General features: G+C 40.1%; 1 protein-coding gene across 4 annotated transcripts in view; it reads right to left on the reverse strand.

Moving 5' to 3' along the window:
* The window catches only part of ANKRD28 (ankyrin repeat domain 28), a 128,486-nt gene that overhangs the window by 81,710 nt on the left and 27,768 nt on the right, over nt 1-19,008 (reverse strand). The window contains exons 1-2 of one of the 4 annotated variants that reach the window (XM_029070363.1): nt 9,994-10,011; nt 5,637-5,720 (exon numbers count right to left, since the gene is read on the reverse strand). In XM_029070363.1, coding sequence (XP_028926196.1) covers nt 5,637-5,720; nt 9,994-10,002 — 93 coding nt within the window. In that variant the 5' untranslated portion in view covers nt 10,003-10,011. Of the gene's footprint in view, nt 1-1,389; nt 1,461-5,636; nt 5,721-6,820; nt 8,287-9,993; nt 10,012-19,008 lie in introns of those variants that run through there. The other 3 variants (XM_007666181.4, XM_029070362.1, XM_029070364.2) reach the window with 3 other exon arrangements.

The following is a 19,008-nucleotide window of genomic DNA, read 5'->3' on the forward strand; positions in this document are numbered from 1 at the left end:
TTAGATCCCGAGCCCCTCTCAGGACAGGATCTGTGTTTAATTCCCACCTGCATGTACACCATTTCCAGAACTCAGTACAGTACTCTGCACAAAGAAAGCACTTAAATACCATTACTGCTATTATATAACTATTTCAAACGAGCTACAGGTACATCTCCAGTTTCGAATGACCGTGATACAAAATATCCAGAGATGCATCGTGGCTTAGTGGAAAGAGCCCGGGTTTGGGAATCAGAGGTCGTCGGTTCTAATCCCAGCTCCCCCACTTGTCAGCTGTGTGACTTTGGGTAAATCACTTCACTTCTCCTAGCCTCAGTTACTTCATCTGTAAAATGGGCTGTGAGTCCCCCCTGGGACAACCTGATGACCTTGTATCTACCTCAGCGCTTAGAACAGTGCTTGGCACATAGTAAGCAATTAAATACCAATGTTATTATCATCATCATCATGTGCTAATTACTAAAGCACAGAGGACAAAGATTATGGGTCTGGGGGTCAGAGGACACGGATTCTAATCCCAGCTTCGTCGCTTGTCTGCAATGTGACTTTGGGCAAGTCACAACTTCTCTGGTGAATCAGTTTCCTCATCTGTACAATGGGGATTAAACATCTGTTCTCCCTCTTACTTACACTTTGAGTCCCATGTGGGATGGGCACTGCATCCAAACTGGTCATTTTATATCTTCCCCAGCATTGAGTACAGTGCTTGGCACATAGTGAGCACTTTAAATACCAGGGTTATTATTATCATAATCACCACCATTAGGAACTAAAAGTCCCACACACTGCTGTGGCCAATCACTGCGGGGAAGTCAGTTCCCCCCCTCCCCCATCGTGCTGCTTCCCAATTGTTTACTTGCAGGCTGGATTCGCTGCTTTGGCGGAGGCTCAGGAGGGAAGCGCAGCAAGATGGGACGGGAACAGAAGGAATGAGAATCTTTTCTTTCCCACCTTAATTCTAGGTGGCTTTCAAATAAGCGAGAGAAACCTGTTCCTGAAACCTGTCCTGTCTCTAAATCAATCAGTCAACTACATTTATTGAGCACTTACTGTGTGCAGAGCACCATACGAAGCACTCTGGCCTGGAAGTTGATCCCCACAGACTGCCACTCTCCCCACCTTCAAAGCCTATAAAAAGTACATTTCCGCCAAGAGGCCTTCCCCAATTAAGCCCTCATTTCCTCTTCTCCCACCTCTGTACTTGGATTGGCACCCTTTATTCACCCCACCCGCAGCCCCACAACACTCAGGTGCATATCCATAACATTTATTCATATTAATGTCAGCCTTCCCCCCTCTAGATTCTAAGCTCCTTTTGGGCAGAGCAGGGACTTAGTACAGTGCTCTGCACATAGTAAGCGCTCAATAAATACAATTGATCCAGCTCACCTCCTTTCCCTGCTCCCCATTCATTAAGTGCAGTCACTGGGCCCCAATTCTGTGCTGCTTTTGGTGGGGCAAGGGAAGGGAAACACTGGCTTGGTGGGGCACTGTTGGTCTCATCACAGCTGCAGATGCCCTTTGCCTAAAGCAAGGTTGGTCTCCATGGTGACTAAAGGTAACAAACAGCTTCTTAGCTGCAGGGAAGAACTTGGTGCAGAACTGACATTGAACAGCAAGGAATATGGCAGGGTCAAATCGAACTAGCTCCTTGACCTCTGGGGCAAGAAGTGGGGCCACAACTCAGATAACTAGGGCCACTGGGATCCCTAACTAACACCCTAACTTGTCTCATTCCCTCTCTGCTAAAATCAGCAGAGGGGCAACATAGAATGGACTGTGTGAGTCCCTGGCATATTATAAAAATATATATATTTTTTAAAAGTGAGTAGAGAGAAACAGGGATGGGAAAAGCAACCTCAAGAAAATTTAAGAAAGGTATGGTGTTTCAAAATGTACCTTCTATAAAAAAAGATGCTTTTATTTGCAAGAAAGCAGCAGAATAATAAGAAGAATGCCAAAGTGTGTGTGATTTTGGTTAATTGGTCTAGGCCATCATCCGTGTAAGAGCAGCTGCAGGTCAGTCAATCAATGGTATTCGTTGAGCGCTTACTGGGTGCTGAGCACTTGTACTAGGGAGAGTAGACTATAACAATATAACAGAGTTGGCAGACACAGTCCCTGCCCAGGACGGGTTTACAGTCTAGAGGGGATGACAGACATCAATATAAATAATTTACAGAAATGTACACAAGTGTCTTGGGGCTGAGGGAGTGTTGAATAAAGGATACAAATCCAAATGCAAGGGTGTCACAGGAATGAGGGATTTATAGAAACCTTAAATTAGAAAAATATAAAAATGTATAAAATTACATAATCTGTTTCAATTTCACTAATTGCTTTTATTAGTATTATAACATACTGACAACTTATATCTGCAATGTTTCAAAATTCTAGTCTTGTCTGGAAATTACTCTTGGGGAATAAGCGAAAACAATTATGACAAATTCAAAATTGGCAACAATTATCCTGTAGCTGTCCAACTGCTTTTACACTTCCAATCATTTGCAAAACACTCCTTGTACAAAGTGCACACATCAAAATACCTGTGATGCTTATGAGAGCAATCTTCCAAAAAGACCAAACACTTCGTGACCAAATCAGAGAATTACAAGTACAGTTTAATAAGCTACTCCAATCAAATGGTGCTTGTCATTATCCAATCATATTTATTGAGTACTTACTGTGTGCAGAACACTGTACTAAGCACTTGGGAGAGTACAATATAACAGAGTTGGGGGACACAGTCCCTGCCCTCACTGAGCTTACAGTCTAGAGGGCTGTATGCCACAAGATGGCCATGAGTATTACAAACTTTTTTAAAAAAATGGATTATTCTGAATATCACTCTTAAAAGTTCTGTTCTTCAAGAACCACAATAACAAAGATGCCAGTACTCTTTGAAAAGAGAAAAATAAAATGTGATTACTGGATATCTAATAATTTTACAAAGAAAATCGCAACTGCCTTGAAGGCCAACCTCAACCATCTATTTTATAGTACAACCTAAAACAGATTTCTTAAGTGAAAACACAATTTGGAAAAGCTGTTTTTTATAAAAACTGTAATTGGGGCTTGGATATAAATACTCAATAAAAGTTTTTCACATAATTCTTAGCCCTAAGGTCCTAGTTGATTAAAAGACTCAATATGAATTTAGAGCCAAATTAATCTTTAAAATAATATTAATTTTAGTACACTCAGCAGATCAAACTACTTTCGACCTGGCAGCATCCTTCTTCTGAAACAAAAGACTTCCAATTAAATGCACTCTCTGTAAGAGCCTCAATTACGATGCTAACTCTGCATTAGAACTGTGTTTAGAAATTCAAACAATCTATGGAACAGGGTCAGGGACTGACAGGGGACTGATATCTGAGCTGCCATATATTCATTCTCACACAAATCCTGGAGAAATCTTAACGAAGTCTACGTTTGCCAGTAAAAATATCAACACCTACAGAAGCTTCAACACTGTTGAGAAGGAAAATTAAAAGTTTCCAGTATATACTTCATTCTGCTGCACATTACCACTTTTCTCCTTAGAACATTGTTCTGTGCTCATCTCCCCACTCTTCAAAGACCTTCACTAGCTGTTCATTCTCTTCCACATCAACCAGAAAACTCCTCAGTAGACTTTAAGATACTCCATCAGTTCTCTCCTCCCTACCTCTCCACACTTCAATGCACTGCAACGCACAGTTCTTCTCCCACACGTCACTCCTCTAATACCACCTTACCCATTGGGCCTCACTCTCCCCTCTCTCGCTTGCGACCCTTTGCTCACGTCCTTCTCCTGCTGGGAAGAGCCTCCCATTCCCAGCCAAAAGATCTTCAAAGCAGTCCTTAATTTAGTCAATTTAATTTTAAGAAGCAGCATGGCTTAGTGTAAAGAGCACAGGCCTGGGAGTTAGAGGACCTGGGTTCTAAGCCCAGTTCCGCCAGCTGCTTGCCTTGAGATCTGGGGCAAATCACTTAACTTCTCTGTGCCTCAGTTTCCTCAACTGTAAAATGGGACTAAAATACCTGTTCACCCTTCTATTTAGATTGTGAACCCCATGCAGGACAGGGACTTTGTCCAACCTAACTACCCTGTATCTACCCCAGTGCTCAGAACAGTGTTTGAACCATGGTGAGTGGTTAACAAATACCATACAAACCCTACTAAAATCATACCTCCTCCTTGAAGCGTTTCCTGAGTAATTTTTCATCTTCCCGCCCTATTTTCCCTGCCTACCACATCACCTATCCACTTGAGATCATACACCTAAGCTCTTCAATATTCACCCCACTCCCAACTCCTGCAACACTTATATACATGTCTTTATACTCAGCTGTTTCCCTTACCTGAAAATTATCTTAATGTTGGCCTCTCCCACTAGATTATACGGTCCTTGAGCGCAGGGATCATGCCTACTTACTCTCTTGTACTCTCCCAAGTGCTTAATCAGTGCTCTCCACGGAGTAAGCAATCAATAAATACCATAGATTGATTTCCATATATCAAAGAGTATTCAAAATAACTCTCTGAATTATCAATCAACATGCCACTCAAAAGTGATGAAGTGGCAAATTTAGATCATTTATAAAATATAAAGAATGTACCCAAGAGAAGGCAATTTAAAATTACTTGCTTCGTAAGACTTTTCAAATTTTGCAAATGTTCATGGTATTCAAGTAACATAAATCACAACACAGCAAAGTCAGATGCAGTCCTTCACTTTTTAATGGCCACCTTTAAAGAATAAAACAATTTAAATTTATTTGAATAATGAGGTTTAAGTACAAATATATGAAAATACTTTTTTCTACATATCCTAATAATGGCAGCCACAGCAGATAACAAAATGAAGAAACAAAAGAGGAGAGATGTTGGAAAAAGTTACTTAGCTAATTAAAATCAAAGTTTTGACTTGTCAGTTTTGTTTACAATTACTTTCTGGATCACAGGAACACCACAATAATGCTTTTTTACAGTAGTCAATACTACTAAGATTAAGATTGTTTATTTCTCTTGAAAGGCTTTAGTGGGCCAGGTCTAGAGTAAATTGCCTTTTTTTTTTTTAGAGGCATGCTTAGATTTTTAAACCAGAGTTCCTTTTATTTTTTTAGTGCACTCAATGGTAACTTGGTGGCCTGAAAGAGAGCAAAAAAGGCCATTGAGACTTGACACAATATTGCCATTCTGTTATAGACTTGAAAGAAAACCAGTATTTCTAGCTTGAAGTTTACTGACTTTAAATTTGGTGAATTCTCAAATACTACATGGGGAAGGGATGGAACCAGGCACAAATTAATGAGCTAAAGATGTGGCTGCATATTCACTGTGACCCAATTTAAGGAGGCCCTGGAAATTTTTCCATGGGACCAAAATGTGTCTAATGTCCAGTTACAGCAAGAAATATGAGCCTTCAAGACTAGAGTTTCATTCTCCGAAGTTCCCAGAAAAATATGAAGACAGAAATTGCCAGGAGAAATTTAATGTGATTTATTACTCAAATGCCCAACACCTCTTCCTCCTTTCAAAAGATGTATTTTCTTCAGTTTTAAAACCATTTTGGGGACAACACTAATAGCAGAAAGTGACCAAATAAAATCACATGAATGTTTTTAAAAACTATTTTTCAAAATTTTACCTGGAAGTTAACATCTTCTTTCTTAAATATCAGAGCCCGAACTTCATCAGGGTCCCCATTAAATATAGCTTGAACCAGTGGAGGCTGCAATATAAAAGAGGGAGCATAAAAATAATATCATATCCCTACATGTTATCTGCACATTTCTAATGATGCTGACATTTAACTTTCAAGTTAAGAAAACACTAAGAAACTTAAATTTTCCCCTCCTGCACCAAGAACCACATAAGAATGCTTTAGCACAAAAAAAGGACAAAAATGACTTATAAAGCTTCTATTTATACATCACACAATAAATGCATAACCTTCCAAAGAATAAGGCCTGGAGTAGATTATTTCAGGATAGCCATAAACAGAATAATTTTCTTCTGGGAGGTAGTTTTTTTTAACTACATATACAGATTTTATAGAAAGAACATTCCTCACAATAGATGGAAAATTCTCTCAATTCATTAATATACAAAGAGTACTGTACTACAAGCAAATAGCTTTAAAGTAGTCAAGGGGGGAAAAAACCCAACAACATTAAATTCCCCTGTTCATAGACTAAAGAAACACAGGACATCTGAATGACATAGTTACTGAACACATGTGAGTGTAAATATAACTATTTCCTAATCAAAGGCACAAGCCTCTGTGATAGGATATCATGTCCTAGTAGACCAAAAGCAAGGTAGGTAACAACTACTTTTTAAAATAAACTTCAAGGTTAAAATTTGATTTTGTCTCCACATTAAAATTCACAACTTGACCACCATTACTGCAGTGTTCTGATATTTAATATACTACATATTTTCCTCAAAATACATACAGCTAACTGCTAATTTTCACTTGTTACATCATTTTCTAAAACAGTACAGATTTTACATACAGAAAACCAAAAGAACGGAAATGGGGAAAAAAAGCATTTGTTGCAACTGTCGTTCCTTCATTGACCTGATACTCACCAAACCAAGTTTTAAATTTCTAGGATTGTTTTCATCTTTTAATACTTTACCATACGTCATTTCTTAAGAACTACAAGAATTAGAATTAAAGTTGTAACGGTTCACTTTACCTCAGAGTGAACAAAGCTATGAAGCATTGATTTTTGACTCTAAGATCTTTATTAGCAAACATTACAAATGAGATGCAATGCTCGCTATTTGTAATTCAGGGAATATTCAATAAACTTAACATCTTACCAATATATTTCCAGAAGGTGGAGAACGTAGGGATATATTTTCCTGAGGTAATTTAGAAATAAATTCGGGAGAATCATCTTCCACCTCCTCCAAAACAACAATACACACACGACTCATTTGATCGTTTGAAACCCTATATTCCAAGCAATATATTAATAGTCACAGTGGGGACAGCACAAGCAGGTTTTACTCCTCTTCTGAACACAGTTGCAAACATTCTCTGTGAAAACTCCAACTGGCATTTAAAAGTACACTCCGGTTCCTTCTACTGTACCTACTATGATCGGTTAGCTTAGAGACCTCCAAAATATTCAAATTCCTTTATCGTCCTCGAATTAGTTTTCCTCGAACACCTGAGTTACTACACTAATTTCATTTTTATCCACCAAAAGCATTTTAAGAGATAATTTGAATTCTTTTCCCCTATAAAAAAATGCTGCTTCATTAATAACCGCTTTCTTTACAGCATAATTTTATCAGCACAGAAAAGTCACTGTTTTGGTTGAAATGACACTATTCTACATCAGCTGAATTGAAGAACAATTGCTTGACAGAGAGGAAGATCCCAGCTATACCTAGTCCTACAAGGTCAATCCAGTTATCAGGAGCTGGCTTTCTTGCGAATACAAATAATAAAATAAAATCCCACTGTTCTATATGTTTCCATTTCTAATCATTCTTCATTTTTCTCTTTTACTGCTCTCAAAGGAAGTACTGTCCCCCAAAAAATGCATCTACTGTTCGGCACAAATTCAAAACATTAGGCTGAGAGGTTGACAATTCTTTCTATGAGAAAAAAAAAAGCCTGCATTAACAGCCAAGCTGCAGTACATTTACATGCGATGAGTCAGACCACAAAGGACAATCAGAAGACTCTTGCTATTAAACTATGGCTTGTTTAATCCAGATTTTGCAAATGACAAAAAAATGCAGTCGACTCCATTTCCATTACTATCTTAAGCAATGCGGAGCTTTCATTTTTCCTCCATCAAGCGGTTGCTGCAACTGCTCCAGTAAAAAACGCGCTAGACCGAAATGGTGTTAGCAAAGAATCTTTGAACGGAACAGGCAGCTATGAAGCTATCGTAGATCAAATTACTGTCTCGGCCTTTTCCTGAAAAAAGTAGTTTATCACTTGATGGTTTCCTTTGACCTTCGTGCGAATCCCGCTTCCGTTATATAGTCTTCATTCAGGAAAAATAAATAAATAAATAAATCGGTCTGTGCATCTTCTTGACGCCAAGTTCTCTATTCAAACATCTGCCTCCGAGCCAATCCCGTTTTCTTCCACTGCTAAATACGGCAGTTATCCTTTTTTTTGTAGAAGCAATTCCTGCTCGGCAAAATCTCTTCTAAAAGCAACACACCCCAAAAAGGTGAAGTTGGTAAAAAAATAAAAATAAAAATGAACAGGCTACAAAAAGGCAACCCCCACAATACGGTCTCTCAGCAGCCTTCGTACGGAGCAAGAGTCTGAGGAGCAAAGACTGCAGACCCGCAGGATGAAATGCCTAGTAATGCTCACATGTTACACTTACCAGAGAACTGAGCTACTGCTCAGGATGTAACTTCCTCTAGCAGGAAAAAAAAAATGACTTGGACTGCCTTCACAATGAGGATGCCTTAGCCAGTTTTGTGACTAATTCAGCTCAAACGTAAACTCTATAACTGAAAAAATGAGTGCGCTTTTAACATTTTCCACTAAAAGCCACAAGGAAATCTGGTGTACTGCCTCTGCTGACTAACACAGATTTAGGCAAATAAACAATTCCAAAACAGCTTAACTGCTTTCATATGTTACCATCTAGCACACACTTAACCCTTTGCAGTTAACTGGAACATGGATTTTTCTCCGAAAGAGCGCATGAGTGGATTTGGGAAGACGGGGGTAAAATACCAGATGGAAATATTTTTTAAAAACCCTTCTCAGAGTAAAAAGGTCTTATGCTTATTTAAGATGCAAACTTGGGTGTTTACCAAACACATAAACAGAATTTCTGAGTTGTAGAAATGGCCAGACCAAAGAAATGCACTCTTCAACAGATTTCTCAATGACCTAAATTCATCATTTTGACTTGAAGCTACTTAAAATAGCTGCGATAGCCTGAGTGTGTGTGTTACATAAATGTCATCATATGTCACTAAAGCTGCTGGAAATGCTCCTGTAAACCAAGTACAGAAAGTTCTTTTTGGTCAAACAAAATGAAGATTTGTTGGTGATTAAATGATACTGTGTACATGCAACAGAATCAATGGAGCTTTCAGGGCCACAAAAGGTTTCACAGGTACTACTTTCCCATCCATCACAGGGGGCGGGGGGAGGGAAGCCTTATGATTCAGACCGCGGTAGCTAACTTTTTTAATACAGATGGCCAGTACCAATTCTGTATTATCCACAGTAATGAAGTCAGGGAGAGCATGGATAATTCAATCACAAATAATCTCAAATACTCATTTGCAGCAAGTTTCAAACCCTTTGCCCCCCTAAATACTGCAAACAAAACCACACTGACATGTTTCTGCTTAAGAGGGGCAAAACCCTATTACCCAAATCTCCTACTACAGCCCAGCTCATAACTTTTCACTTCTCTCAGGCTCAATTTCTCCCATCCCTTGTTTTTGACTCTCTAACCTCTGACTCCTTGCTCAAGGCCCTTCTCCTGTCTGGGAATCTCTCCCACCACCTTTCAAATCTACCAGATCACACCTCTGTCCCCACCTTCAAAGCCCTTCTGAAACCCTACTTCTTCTAGAAGGGCCACCCCAACCTGAAGGAGTGAGGCCCAGTGGAATGAGCAAAGGACTAGGTTTTAGTCCTGGCTCCACCACTGCCTGCTCTGTGATCTTGGGCAAGTCAATTAACTTCTCTGTGCCTCAGGTTCTGCATATGTGAACTGAAGATAAAATATCTTCTCCCTCTTACACCATGAGCCCCATGGGGGTAAGGGGACTGAGTCCATCTGATTATCTTAGCACAGTGCTTTACACATTATAATTAGGACAATAAGCAACTATCATTAATCATTTATAACCTTCCCAAGTCAAACTCTCCCAGAAATCACCCTAGGCGTTTTTGCACCAGCTCCGCACTTGACTACTCACAACCACCCACAATATTTCTGTACATAGAGATTTACATACTCTGCTACTTATGCACTTACTCATCCACACACATTTTGCATGCTATTTTTCCTCCTGTCTTCCCTGCTAGATTTTAAGATCCTTGAAGGCAGGGATAGTATCTTCACCTTCTATACGGCCTGAATATCCTTTGTCACCAAACCCCATCTTGCAGCCTCCAGCAAGACACGGAGATTGTTGGATTCTGTTTTCCGCTTCCTGTCCATCCACTCTCAGAATCAAATGACAGAACAATATTACCGAGAACAAGGTTCCGAACTGAAGCCACCAGTCACCAATAATACAGCTTTGCTCGGTCGAGCACGCAGGGACAGTGGATGACAACAGGGCGCTACCCAAGGAGCTATTACAGGGTAAGCTGAAAGGAGTAACACGCAAACCATGAGGGCAGAATAAACAATTTAGTGACATAATGAAGCACACTCTCAAACAACAGGGCATGCCAATCAATCCACGGTATTTTATGTGGGCAGAGCAGTTTATTAAGCTCTTGGGAGAACAAAAAGAAAGTAGAATAGCCCCTTCCCTCAAAGACTTTACTATCTAAAGGAAGAAACAAGAAAATAGAAAATATTTACAAATAGTACTCAGTAAACTGGTAACCACATTTCAGAGGAGTTCATTTCATATTCCTTTGACTTTCAGCACCTTCTTCTGTTCAAACATTTAAAGTGTCTAGAAACGGTTGGTCCTTGTAAACTAGGAGACACAGAAATAATTGACTCATCAGAAATGACAGAACTTTACTTTTATTCTAAAATTTATGATTTGCTTCAAGTAATTATCAGTGAACTCTACAGCCTAACATGGTTTAAATGCAATGTGAACATTCTATGGCTCACAAGCCTTTTTGTTTCTTTTTTGATTATTGCGTACTGAAAGTAATCCTTTTTATTTCTTAAATGATATAACTGGTGCTGCAACTGCACTTTAAATATTTTCTATCCTTTGAAATTAGCTATTTACTACCTAGTAACTGTCACAAGTGTCCACTCTATCGTGGTAATGGGGGCCAATGCCCGCCATGGGGGTGGAACCGCAGAGGTAAAGTCATTAGCTTCACTCCCATACTTTTGGGCCCTTCAGTTGCCTACCTTGTCCCCCGCCAGCAGTCAAGACCATTATTAGCAGAGCCGTGGGATCTAAGGAGTTCCTGTCATTCTCACTAGACTGCAAGGCAAAAAGGAACAGGTCGCATTCTGCATCAAAGTTGGCTCCTACCCACCCCTTTTGGTGGGGAACCACTGGTGGATGGGAGTGTGGTCTCTGAGGTAAGGACAGATTTTAGGAGAGGATCTTCCTGGGCCACCTCTGGCATCGTAATCAAAGGGCACCAAAGGGATCCGCCCCAAGCAATATGGGTCTAAGCCCAACTGGGGCTGCTTAACTGGTTCCAGATTCTTTCTGGACACCTTTTGGGTCCAACAGGCCTGGCCTGCGGCGCAGTCCGGCTTAGATGGCGGCAGCAACAGCAGCATAGTGAGAACGACCTAGGCGGTGGGGCATTGGGAAAGGATGAGGAGATAGAGGGAGAAAGAGTCCGCGATGACCCAGCAGGGAAGGTCAATTAATTCAATGAATGACTGCAGCATACAGAGCATTCTGCTAGAGGACGAAGCAAAGGGACAGTTCCAAAAGCCTTCTGACAATTCTCAGGCCTTCCTCCGTTCTTCTTCCTTCTCCCCACTCCTGTCCTTACCCCTCTATTTCTCCCTCTCTTTTCTTTACCTTATTTCTTCTTCTTATTCCTCTCACCCCTCCTAGAGCCCCAACCCAAGCTCAAAATAAAGTTAGCAACCCTGGTAAAACTTCAGTGCAATTTTTTTTCCTTCTAGTTTTGTGGTTATTATTAGAGAATTGCTTTTTACATGCACACTTATTCTGAACAGAGAATTGTATTAGGCACTGGAACACAGCAACAAATGCTCAAACTTCCAAGGAAGGTCATTTTTCTCGAGTCCATTGTGCAAGTACCGATTTAAATCATGCAGGAAAGAATCTGAAATACAGTCCTGCCCTCTTATTGATGTGTAAGGAAACTGAAAAGGAAAAAAAAACCCCAAAACTGCTTGCAACTCAGTTTTACTTCAGGAACATTGTTATTTTAGCAGCTAAGGTAAACCATAGTAAAGCCATATAATGCTTTAAAAGCCAAAAGGTGGAAAGTTTCAGTTAAAAATAAGTTGCTATGGTTACAAAATGTTTGCCTTTATAAGCAAGAATTATATGAGATGCCCATGGAATTCCCACATGTGCAGTAAAGGCAGTAGTTAGGCGTGTACACTAGTATTTCTCACACAAATCAGGAATATGCACACCACTTCCGTTTCAAAGAAGTTATCATTTGGGAAACACTAACAAAAATGAATCATGTCTTAACTGTGGAAGGGTGGAGGCAAACACTGAATGTAACTATTTTAAAATCCTCAGTGATGACTCACAAGGGCTTTTAGGGCATTTCCCATTTCCACAAGCCTTTGAGCACACTGTCTTCAAATTTTAAGATAGTTCAACTGCTCGATCAAAAAGCATCAGCAAAGGACACACAGGCTACAAATCCAATTTGGAGGATGAGCCAGGAAACACACGAGAGGGAGGTAAAAAAAAAAAAAAAAGGAATCAGATGACCTTTTTAAGTTAGTCTACTTCCAATGAACCAAGTGGGAGATGAAGTTGTGACTTGGCTTTTGTACATTCTGTACTCTCATCTTCTTTCATCTTTGCTTTTTTATTTTGCACCAATTGAGGCATTTGTCAAAACACCTTCTTTCTCGCTTCTTGGTGAAGCTGTGAGTCACAGACTTGCTAAGAGGGCTTTTTGTTGTTGTTTGAATGGGACTCGGGAGCATTCCCAGACCTTCTTCCTCTTCTGTGTTTTGCCACCAATTCATAATGGTGGAAAATTAAACAATACAAGAGACATATGCCAAAAGTGTTTATCTTTGTATTCACTGCTACTTATGCATATTATTTCCTGTTAAGATGAAGGCATTAAAACTTCACAATTTTACATTTTTCAAAACTGCAAAGAGAAATTTGACTACCCAAGAAATCTATGCTAACCCTGGCTTCATTTTAGGAGGAAAATAATTGATCTGGAAAACAGAGGATTTTTTGGCCTAAAACTGAAAATTAAAGACAAAGTGATTTGAGGGGAAAGCTGAATTTTTAACCAGTTTACAGTACTGGGAGAGTCTCGACATGACGAATAAAGGCACACTGTAGATTACAACCACTCTATGGTATACACAACATGGAGACACAGCTTGTTATTGTTTGATTCTGAACGGAAGGTTTTAGCCATCCCTCAGTATTGACAATTCAGTGACATAGCAGTTATTGTTTGATACTTTTCCCAGGTTACTGCCTCTCCAGCATACGTACAATTTGGGTAGAGGAGAAGCATAAGAGAAGCAGTGTGGTCTAGTGGATACAGTATGGGCCTGGGAGTCAGAAGGACCTGGGTTCTAATCCTGCTCTGCCACCCATCTGCTGCGTGATCCTAGGCAAGTCGCTTCACTTTTCTGGGTCTCAGTTACCTTCTCTGTCAAATGGGGATTAAGACTAGGAGCCCCATGTGGGACAAGGACTGTGTCCAACCTGATAAGCTTATATCTACCCCAGCACTTAGGAGAGTGCTTGGAAATAATAAGTGCTTACCAAGTACCACTACAGGAAAAAAAAAAAGAGACCCAAGCAGATAAATTCTGATCTTGGAAGGAAACTTAATTTATGAATGGATGAGTTAACAATATCTGATTTGGCGGAACTGCTGTTCAACAAGGAACTAATCAAACTTCCACAATCCAATGTACCATTGCAATTTGCCAAAACAGATGAAGAAGCTATAGTTTTTCCACTACTGGCTAAAATTATGGAATTAAGAAGGCTTGCATTAATTTTAAAGAAAGCAAATGTATTTACAAAAATGACTTCATATCCTAATGAAGAACGGCTTTCAAATAAGTGAGCAGGGGTATTTGGAAGGAATCAGCCTGCTACAAGATTCCCTATGACAAAAAGAAAAAGGCTGTTATTGGTCAATTTAAACCGGATAAATTTTTCATTACAGTCAAAACATCACTACCACATAGAGTAGCTTCTACTTCTGCAGTCTCCTGCAAAGATCTCAACTTACTTTATGCTGTGATCATGCACTTCGCATTACTCTAACAAAGTTGAAATGATAGTTTAATGAAGCCTACTGTAACAGTATATAACATGTTAAGGAATTTCAGGTTTTGCCAGTGATTCTGTAATGAATTACAATTTATAACATGTATGTCTTTTGTAAAACAAAACCTACTATCCAGCCGCATAAGATGCACTCTGTTGTCAGGAACACATCACAGCTGTATTGTGGAGTATGTGTACACAACGTGGGGAAGGTGATGGATTAAGGGGAATTACCTAACTATGCAGGAACGAGCCTTCCCATAATTTGATTTTCTCCTTTGACTGTACTAAAATAGACTCTCCAAACAATTAAGTGTTCTTTAAAAACTTTGTTGTGAAGTACAGAATGTAAAGAATTCATATCCAAGCACTCACACATTTTATTTCTGAATACTGGAGATTGGCAGTAGTCTGAGTTGAAACGATCAGTGACGATTTTAACGGAGGCCTATTTAAAGATTTCAAAATATCTTGAGTTTGCTTTGTTTCCACCATACTAAAGTTAAAATAGATACACAATGGCTTTAGAAGAAAGGCTATTTTCTGTCTGTCAAAAAATACTGTGAAAATGGGCTCGTTCATTCATTCGTATTTATCGAGAGCTTACTGTACTGTACGCTTGGGAGAGTACAATATAACAATAAACAGAAACATCCCCTGCCCACTAAATGAGCTAGGTTAGTGGTAAAACTTCCTAGACTCATTGTGGACAGGGAACATATCCACCAACTCTGTTGTACTGTAATCCCCAAGCACTTAGTATAGTGCTCAGCACACGGTAAACACTCATATACAAATGACTGATGATACCAAATTCTGATTGAGATTAATTTTACTTGATTACAAAGGACATTCCTCTCTGTGCAATCTGAATCGGACTTTTTTACAATAGCTTTTCCCAAAACATTGATTTTACTCTACATAATAAAGCACCCATCAAGATTGCCAAGCAGTTAGTATTTCAAAATACAAACTCAAATACAAGGAAATTTCTGCTTTTTTGGTATACTTCAAAAGTAGTAATATCATACATGGGAGCCTCTATGTCTTCTTCCATTTTATATCGAGGCTGACAATGCCTTGCTTTTTTCTGACGGCGTCTCTCCCTCCATACAATCATCACAAATATATATATAGAGAGAGAGAGAGAGAGAGAGAGAGATAAATAATTAAATCTATCCCCAGGGAATGATGCAAGCATTCAACACTACCATATTCAAGGCTGAAAAAGCAATTAAATTTACTGCCGCTTCAGCTGAGAGCTCTGCTGCCCTCCTGTGATATCCTATTCCTGGTAAGGAATCGGGGCCAAAAGCTAGAGACGAGCCTCCCATAGAACTGTGCTGCCATCTTCAGGCCCAGCCACCGGGCTGGGAGGAAACTACGCCGATAGGGAGCGGTTACGGGGGAAGGATGCTGCTCTGAGTGCCCAGGTACCCTAAAAATATCACAGGCGCACAAATTCCTCAAGACACAGCATACACAAACCTACCAAATCCTACGAGACTCAGTGGTATTATAATTATTGTACCTCTTAAGCACTTACTCCGTGCCAGGAACTATTCTAAGCACTGAGGTAGATACAAGTTGAGCAGGGTAGACACAGACCCTGTCCCAAATGGGGCGCACACTCTCAATCCCGTGAGCTCGTCGTTGGGCAGGGATTGTCTCTATCTGTTGCCGAATTCCAAGTGCTTAGTACAGTGTTCTGCACATAGTAAGCGCTCAATAAATACGATTGAAGGAATCCCCAATTTACAGATGAGGTAACTGAGGCCCAGGGAGTTTAAGTGACTTGACCGAGGTCACGCGGCAGACATGTGGCAGAGCCGGGAGTAGAACCGATGTCTTTCTGACTCCCAGGCCTGTACTCTGTCCACTAAGCCACACTGCTCCTTAGTAGTGAACCAAAAGAAGGTGTGACAAGTCAAATGAAACTGAACTCAGTGACCGCTTCATTCAGGGAAAAGATCTCTTTCTCCCTTCTCTTTTCTTCCCTTCTTGCCCCCGCCTACAAAAATGAGAAGCTTCTTGCAGATGTCATACTGTCTGACTAGGTCGGAACAAAACAATGAAACAAATAATGCAAAGCAGTAAAATAATCACGTATTGAAGAGGAACTGATACTGTAATATCAAAGGAAAATCTTAATAGCCTTATTAGGGACAGCCTGCTGTACTCTGGGCCTAACTGGACCAGTGCCTTGCTATCTCCCATCCTTGAATCAACTTCTTCTAGCTCAGGAAGCTGGAAAATGGAACTGGGAATTCATCTCCCATTCTAGGCTACAGCACTGACAGGACTACACTAGAAATATACAGTGGAGAGTGTAGGGAAGCTCATAAATTCTGTTAGGGAGAATGGAGTCATTTCAGGGTAAAGTGCAGATAATAGATGGCATCTCTACTAAATAACGGTATAGCAATAGGTAGCCTGAAAACTAGCACAAGTATTGGGTGGATGCGAGTCTGCAAAGCTAACCATTTTACAACTATGTCAACTATTTAGAATTGTTGCACCACAGATGAGATCGAAAGCTTGTACTGATCAATAATAGTATAAAGCAATGATTTAAGTGCGACCACCTAATGATTTTGGTGCAGGCCCCAACAAAGTAATCAGATAATAAATGCTGTCAGTGAATTCAGCTTACTAAGTTGTAGAGAAGCAATGTTGCCTAGTGGAGAGAGGATGGGCCTGGGGATCAGAAGGATCTGGTTTCTAATCCCAGCTCTACTTGTCTGCTGTGTGACTTTGGGCAAGTCACTTCACTTCTCTGTGCCTCAGTTACCTCATCTAGAAGGCGGGGGTCAAGACTGTGAGCCCCATGTGGAACGGGGACTACGTCCAACCCGATTTGCTTGTATCTACCCCAGCACTCAGTACGTGGCCTGGCCCATAGTAAGTGCTTAACAAATACCCCAATTACTATATTGCCCAATATAGATGGACAGAAAACAAGCCACTCAATGGTATTTACTGAGCCCTCATTATGTGCAGAGCACTATTCTAAGCGCTTGGGACAGTACAATATAAAGAGTTAACAGATACTCCTGCCCACAAGCCCAGAAAGCTGTTCTTTTGGAGGCTCCAAGACAAAATAGGTGCCAATATGGTATCCAAAAGCAGGTAGTATGGACAGCACAGTCATCTGTCCTTACAGCTAAGAGGCCTCATGTACATTCAATTTCTAGACCATTCCCATCACTACAACCTGCACACAACACTTACCAAATAGAAGCAGCGTGGTTTAGTGGACAGAGCACGGACTTGGGAGTCAGAGGTCATGGGTTCTAATCCCGGCTCCACCACTTGTCTGCTGTGTGACCTTGGGCAAGTCACTTAACTTCTCTGTGCCTCAGTTACCTCATCTGTAAAAATGGGGATTAAAAAATGTGAGCCCCACGTGGGACTATCTGATTACCCTGTATCTACCCCAGTGCTTAGAGCAGTGCTCTGCACAGAGTAAGTGCTTAACAAATACCATGTATATATATATGTATATATATTAGCAGTCATGAATCCATATGGGCATGGGCAAGGAACACTTCTCTGCTTTACATTTCTGTATAAGATCACTGGATTGCACCCAGCAGTCACTTAATAAATACTATAACTAAAAATGTTTTCAACTCAATTATGGAAATTCACCAGGACACGATATCTGAAATTTCCCATCTGAACACTGAAGAGCAGTTTCACAAAACTCTTCCATCACTCAAGTGGAATTTAAAGCTTAGATAGTTTTCAGAAGCATATTTATGACAGATGACCTCCTTAAATAAAAATGTCTTATTTTCTAAGTTTTCTATAAATCAGGATGCAAATTACTGTCAACTACAAAGCAGTACATTCTTTTATAGTTTCATGCATATGTTAAATTGAAATATTCAGTACAGCATACAATTTAGAATAAAGTTATATTACTCTATTTTACGACAGGACGTTCTGGGAAAAAGTATATCCGTGGAGTCGCTACAAATCAGAAACAACTCGACGGCACTTAATGACAATAATAATAATAATAATGAATGTGAACCAAGAGGTCTGAAATCAAATATGCATTTTTAACTGGGAACTGAAATCAATCGATGGTACTTACTGAGCACTTAGGTGCAGAGCACTGTACTGAGCACTTTGAAATCTCACTATAAACATATTTACCTTTCAACAGCACACTCCTGAGACTATTCTAAAATTAACGTCCTAACCCACACTATGTTCTGGGAATAGTTTAATTCACTTCAGTGTGGGACAGTTTTGTTTGCAGGGATAGCAGCGTTAGAGATGACAAGGCTGCTGACATCAATTGTCTTGCTCCCCTGAACTCCTTCAACATCACTAAGATTGTTTAGGCAGCGCTCTCCGGGGTCCTAATAGCTGCAAATCTCCTCTTTGAGACTGTAAACCTGAGAGCAGAGACCAGACTTTTACCTCCAGTGTTCTTCACACAGTAATTACTCAATATATACTTCTGCTTACTTTTCTGGAAGTCAAAGTGAGTAAGAAAATTGCCACATTAGTAAGTCATGTTGTGAATCATCTGTCCAAAACGAGTTTGTCCAAAATCACTTGTCATTTGTTTCTTGTGAGCCTGGCCTAGTGGAAAGAGCAAGGATCTGGGTGGTTCTAATCCCGGAACAGACACATACCTGCTGCGTGACCTTGGGCAAGTCCCTTAGCTTCTCTATGCCCCAGTTCCCTTATCTACAGAATGGAGATTCAACACCTGTTCTCTCTCTCCTGCTAGACTGTGAGCCCCTTGTGGGACCTGATTATCTTGTATCTACTCCAGCCTTAGTTAGGACCTTGGCACAGAGTAAGCACTTAAATACCATAATTATTATAATTAGGCAGCTGACCAAATGATT

Source organism: Ornithorhynchus anatinus, chromosome 8 (genome assembly GCF_004115215.2).
Source record: "Ornithorhynchus anatinus isolate Pmale09 chromosome 8, mOrnAna1.pri.v4, whole genome shotgun sequence".
NCBI classification, from domain to species: domain Eukaryota; kingdom Metazoa; phylum Chordata; class Mammalia; order Monotremata; family Ornithorhynchidae; genus Ornithorhynchus; species Ornithorhynchus anatinus.